Source organism: Curcuma longa, chromosome 1 (genome assembly GCF_044706935.1).
Source record: "Curcuma longa cultivar G26 ecotype Majalengka, Jawa Barat chromosome 1, ITB_CL_G26_1.1, whole genome shotgun sequence".
Classification (NCBI taxonomy): Eukaryota; Viridiplantae; Streptophyta; class Magnoliopsida; order Zingiberales; family Zingiberaceae; genus Curcuma; species Curcuma longa.
In genome coordinates, this window is record NC_133861.1 from 9193149 (window position 1) to 9199517 (window position 6369).

The 6369-nt window shown below is 39.8% G+C and overlaps 1 protein-coding gene across 1 annotated transcript; it reads right to left on the reverse strand.

The window, feature by feature from the left end:
- Nucleotides 1-470: 470 nt before the first annotated feature.
- Nucleotides 471-6041, reverse strand: LOC141815902 (leucine-rich repeat receptor protein kinase HPCA1-like). The gene is made up of 19 exons (XM_074703790.1): nt 5725-6041; nt 5475-5598; nt 5319-5390; nt 4980-5054; nt 4803-4874; nt 4569-4730; nt 4360-4434; nt 4199-4270; nt 4055-4126; nt 3661-3729; nt 3496-3570; nt 3338-3409; nt 3126-3260; nt 2570-3039; nt 2350-2502; nt 2007-2152; nt 1707-1926; nt 1406-1641; nt 471-1209 (listed from the first exon to the last, which is right to left on the reverse strand). Exons 1-19 carry the CDS (start codon nt 5801-5803, stop codon nt 706-708), a joined length of 2883 nt encoding a protein of 960 aa, XP_074559891.1. The 5' UTR covers nt 5804-6041; the 3' UTR covers nt 471-705.
- Between the last annotated feature and the right edge of the window lie 328 nt (nt 6042-6369).

Consider the following 6369-nt stretch of genomic DNA (forward strand, 5'->3'; position numbering starts at 1 on the left):
TCAAAAAACTATTCTAGTTTCTATCGTTGTGTCCCTTTCTCAAACAACTATGCCTGAAAGAGGGGTTTTTTTTTTTTTGGTTAACAAAGCATATATGTATTGTCTCGGGAATACTTAAATCTGTCTATATGAGAGGAGCAAAAAGCATGGGATTCTGATCCTTTTCGCTCCCCGTTGGTTTCCTGTGAGAGCCTTGTGCATTTATTGTGTTCCTTTCTAGGAGTGTTTTGGAAGACGTCATGCTGCATTATGGTAATTTGGGAGTTCTTTTGTTCAACCAAATCATATAAAGGCGCTTATTGTGTGTAGTTTTATCGAGCATGGAGATTGAGTGCCAATAGAGTGGTTGAACACTCCCTATTGCATCTCTTCTTCGACTTCGACTTTCACCTAAAAAGTGCCCCGAAGTCATGATGGTATCTAACTTTTTCAGAATCATGTGCTCAACCCAAGATTTTCCTGGTTGAATCAATTTTTAAGAGAATAATTAACAAGTTGGCTATAGTGAGAAATACTGAACCTCAAGGGATACTGTGGCCAATTTGAGAAAGAAATGATAGTTCTTAATATCAATCCCTTCTCACTTAGAAACTCGTTTTTTTCTTCTACAGTAGTACAGTTCTATTACATTTTAGCACACAGATTACCAGCTAAAAATTAGTGTTGTCCTTATATAGATTAGATAATCGGCAAGGAATTGCTTTGTCACTTGGGTTCAGGTTTTTCAGAGAATGAGTAGCCACCACTATAGTCGAAGGTATCCTCACTCGCATCCTTTTTTGTGTCAGAAATGTAAGGATGGGAGCTAACGCCTTTTGAATTCCTGATATCTGTAGCAGATGAAGATGCTGACTGTGAGTTTGTGCTTAGACCAGCAGAATGCAGCAGCATCTCAATTTCCTTTACGACATCACTCATCGTTGGACGATCTGCAGCTAGTTCTTCTAGGCATCTCAATGCCAACTCTGTGTACTTCCTGAATGCTATGAGATTAGTTGCGATTTGAATTACAGGATCCATCAATTCCTTTAGCCCATAGAATTCTTCATCACTGGCATCTATCGCCATCTTCACCTCACGAACGATGTATTTTCCTTTCACAATTGGTTGCTTGGCAGTAATCAACTCCAGCATCACCACTCCGAAGCTGTAAACATCACTTTTGTCTGTCAACTGTTGTGTCATATAGTATTCAGGATCAAGGTAGCCCTGTAAAGAATAGCATTAAGCTGTTGAGTTTATGCAATACTACTCCACGAAATGATTTTTTAGAAATAAACTAGGTCCTATATAATCTGCATTTAAGCATTTCTTCATGATCAGTCATATGCTATCACTATAATGATGCAATAAAAGCACTAGAAAACTGTGATACACATATTATGGAAGAAACTCTCGTACTAACCAGTGTTCCTTTTACTTGAGTGGAAACATGGCCCTTTTCATCGTCCGATATTAACTTTGAAAGGCCAAAATCTGCAACCTTTGCATTCAAGTTTTCATCCAACAGGATGTTACTTGACTTAACATCCCTGTGTATGATTGGAGGATTAGCTAGTTCATGAAGATATGCCAAACCTCTAGCTGAACCAAGTGCAATTCGCAGCCGCCGCCTCCAGTCTAGCAGTATCCCACTTTTTCCTGAAATTACAAGTTAGGAAAAGGCTTATGTATGGCAGGATGAAATTGGGAGGTGTTGAGCTTACCAGAGAGGCTCTCTCTTAGTGTTCCGTTGGGAACGAATTCATATACCAACATCTGCTCCCCTTGATCAAAGCAGAAACCCACTAGTGATACAAGGTTTTTGTGATGAACTCTTGACAGCAACTCGATCTCTGTCTTGAATTCAAGTGCACCTTGTGTTGATCCTTGCTGCGCCCTCTTGATTGCAACTATTTGCCCTCCTGGAAACATTCCTCTATAGACCTGAAGGGAGTCAAGTAAAAGAATGTCATTTCTAGAGTATGTTGCTCATAGAAGTTTGACATAGGATACTGAACAATGACCTTTCCATAACCTCCAGAACCAATCTCATTAGAAACTGAAAAGTTATTGGTGCATCTTTTAAGTTCTTCATAAGAGAACCATCTTGCTCCCTTCAACTGTGGTGCCTCACTACCTTCATCTCCACTGTGCCTGCGTGTCCATGATCCTGAAAATTTGCGAATGTAAAATAGATTGTATCTGCATGATGCCTTTTTTTTATTACAATGAAAATGCAAATTTTAGGACTTTTGGTTTAACCATTTTAACCTCATATATGAATTTGCTTTTGTTTTTGGCTAAACTTTTTTTGTGGAAAGTTTAAACTTTGACAAGATATAGAAGGAAAAAACAGTTATAACTTACCAAAAGGCATGCTTTGTTCAATGGCCTTTTCAGCACGCCTTCTCTGTCTCAAGGCATAGATAGTTACTACAAGAAGTCCGATAACCAGAAGTGCACAACAAGCTGCTATTCCAATTTTCAATCCAACACTCATTGTGGATCTTCCTTCAACGGCTAAATGATTTCGTTGAGTCAGTAAAGGAAAGGGTTTTAAATGTGCTACAAAAGGTGGAGAGATCACCTGGGAAAGGGTATGTGGATGCAATGAAATAGTAAGGACCAAACAATGGTGGAGGCTTGAACGTTTGATTGCTCAGATCGAACCCAAAGTCTTGGATCTGAGACCTATTGAAGTACATTCCAGTGGATGGGAAAATTTTGACCTGTATTTGCATATAAGAGTCGTCGTTGAAAAATGGGTTTTGCAGGAATACTGATCCAGGTGCTAGACCAAGTTTTGTCTGCAATTGCATTTCCAGGTCTCGGAACAGCGTTGTGTTCGACACATCTCGGAAAAAAGGTGCTCTGAAGTACATCACTCCCTGGAATGGGTAAGCACAACTGCAACTCTGAGGATTAGGACTCTGATCCGGGGGGCACAAGTTCGGCACACAATTAACAACACTGGTTGAGTAAGGAACTGGTGACTGTTGGCTAAGAGTGCAGTATCTTGTATTTGCTAACTGATCGCAAACAGGATTCCCTACAAGTCTGAAATGAGTGACGGATTACTGAAAATTATGATGAATAAATTGCATTGAAACTAAATGAACAAATTTGCATGTCAGTGTTCTCACATAAGGGATTCATTGTAACCGCCTGTCACTAGGAATGTCGAGAGACTATTATTTTTGAAGCTCACAAGTTTTAGTTGCCGGCTGACAGACGTGCCCAGTTGAAGGGTGCCATTAAAATGATTGTAATCCAGTATCCTGTGCAAAGTATGGATTTCACTTTTTGTTGTGAGAATATCATCTTTTTCCAATGAATGCTGGGGTTTGACACTTACACTTGCTGTAGCTGAGGAAAACTGAAAAGTGTTTCAGGTACTTCTCCAGAAAGCCCTCCTGATTGTATCACTCTAGAGCAATCAGCATTGAAACATTAGTCCAGGTTATCAACTAAATTGCTTGATTCATAATCATGATGGATAGTTGTTGAACTTACAGTGCAATGAGCGATTTAAGCTCCGAGAACCAAGCTGGGGTTTCTGAGGGATCAAAGGTGTTGTTGCTCAAATCCCTGAAAATCATACGTTGGTGTTCGAGTGTTAAATCAAAATTAATTTACTCAACTTAGGAAAGTGCTTAAGGAAATTCTGTGAAGTCTTACACAGAATTGAGGTTTTTCATTCCACTCAGATCTGGTACTGAACCCGTTAACTTGTTATTTGCTAGGTTTCTGAAAAAGATTGATGCAGGAAGTGAGTTCTTCTATTGTTGCATTGATAAACTGCATCTGATGATGCATGCTAAACCACATATCAAATCATAAAGATATATAATCTGTGTTTGGCATTGCATTATTCTTATATTATTTTCCTTGTTTAATAACCTAGGATGTTCCTGTTCATGCTAAGGCCATAGATTGTTGGCTTACACCTTTTGTAGTTTGGTCGATGGTTGAAGTTAGTATGGCTTACATCTTTTGCAACATCTTAAGTTGTTCAAATATGTAGCCAATTGTCTATTTAAAACTTTAACAAGTAGAGTATGACATTTCATACAGTTCCTTGATGGCTGTAAGATTGTTGATATTGGATGGAACTGGGCCACTTAGGGAATTCCTGTCCAATCGCCTGCCATAGAAAGAATTAACCAGTTACTAACGAAGATCAGTTAGAATTTATGTTGGATTGAAGGATACTTACAGAACCTGAATGGCTGTGACTAAACATATGGAATCTGGAATACTTCCCGTTAATGTGTTTCCATCAAAAAGTCTGTCAAATGTAGAACAATCGGGAGTCAGAATTTATTTGAAGTTTTCTCAAATTTTAGATGAAATGTGAATCTACAAAATTCAACTTACACATGCAACAACGTCATGTTTGAGTGAAAGAGTTTTTCCGGGATGGGACCAGATAATTGATTTTTGTTGAAATGGCTGTTAAGCAGGCAGAAAAGAAGGATCATTGATAGAAAAGAAAAGAAAAGAAAATGGACTGTGGTATTCAATAATTCAAATTTGAAAAAGTCGACCTAATTTTCATTGATTTCTACCCTTTTGGAATAACTTACAAATGTTTTGCGCGGAGAAGCAGATCCAAGCCTGGTTCTGTTTCATCGGAGACTGGAAGAGGTCCACTGATCTGGTTATCGGCGATATCGAACCAGTAAAGATTGGAAAGATTGCCCAGGGAGGATGGGATTTTTCCAGTGAACTGGTTTGAGTTTAGAGCGCTGGGGAAATAACAGATCAAAGTGAGTGACCATAGAAGGCTCGGCATTCCCAACCAGAATCATTTTGCTTACAGAAATGAGAGATTTTGTAGAGATCCTAGTTCATCTGGGATGTTCCCATTAAAGTTGCAACCAGCTAAGATTCTGCAAAATAGTACGCATTTTAGCAGGTCTAAAACACTGCATGATGGACAGCTGAAAATGATTCGAAGCGAGTGAGTTCTTGTTATAAAAGGAGTTCTGCCTCACAGGGTGGTCAGCTTCATCAACTTTCCAATACTCGGAGTTAGTGGACCACCAAGCTCACTGTTGAATGATAGATCCCTGCAAGTTTCCTTGTCTGTAAGATCTCTTTTGTTTCACAGAGATTTGATTTTTTTTTTCTTTTTGAAATAATCATAGAACATAGAGTTTATCAGTATGTTGAAGATGACATGGAAGTATTGGACTCCGGGAGCCAAGTGATGACTATTCTGTTTGTTTGAACAATCAGAGAATCAATAGTGTCTCGGCAAAGTTCCATTATGATTTCAGAAAAGCTGCACCAAGTTTACATCTGCCACGAGGTAAGACTGCAAGTGAACTTACAAAATTGTCAACTCGCTGAGTGTTCCGATGTCTGCACTCAGTGTGCCCTTGATCCCCATGGTTGACAATTTCCTGAAATTTGCTAAAATCAGGTCGAAATTTGTGTTGTGGCAACAGAAACAAGAAACTAGTTTCAGTTTCAGAAAAGATGCTCACAGAATGGTGACTTTAGAGTTGTTGCATGTGACACCTTCCCAAGGTGTTTCACAAGGATCGTCGGATGTCCCCCAGCTTGGAGGAGTGTTCTGCCACTCGCTCATTAGACCCCGCAGAGCAGCAGCTGCAAAGGGAAGATGAGAAACATTTGTTAAGCATACAACAAGAAACATCCACTCCAATCCTTTTCCAAGTCGATATCAGAACTCTAATTCATACAAGAGATTATCAGAGATAAACAAAAGGATACCATCTTCAGGGTCTGCGCTTCCCAAACCGATCTGAAGACTCGCAACGAATGCCCACAGGATGAAGATAAGAGTTCTCATCTCTGTGCTCTTGCTGAACACCTACTGTGAGCGGCCGAGTCCACTATCAGAAGCTCAACTCTTCTTTCCGTCACTCTGCAGAAGAGATAACAACTGACCTACCTGCCATGAATCACCTCATCATTCCCCCTGCAGCACTCCAGTGGAAGAATAATCACAAGAACTTGCAACTAGCAAAAGGCGCCTTTTAAAATATGCTCTGCGTTGACTTCAAAGTCAACCGCACAGGAATTTGTCGCTAACTTCCAAACTTGGGCTACTGAAAAAGTCACAGTGATCAGAAGAAGAAGATATTACGCGTCCAATTGGAGAGGTAATCAAGATGACATCTTTTTGGCTTCTACTGAAGCTACTTAATGGGAAAAGTAGTTGGCTGCGGATTGTAAATTGTGGACCTTCATCATTAAATTAAGCCTTCTCTTCCACTACTTTTAGCACTCAATTAAGAGCTCCCCCAACTTGCAATGGTCTACAAGAACGAGGCATGTCCATCGCACTTGCTTGTGCAGATTAATCAATAGGAAATAGGAACACGCTCGGGGACACTCAGTTGGTTCGGCGACCAG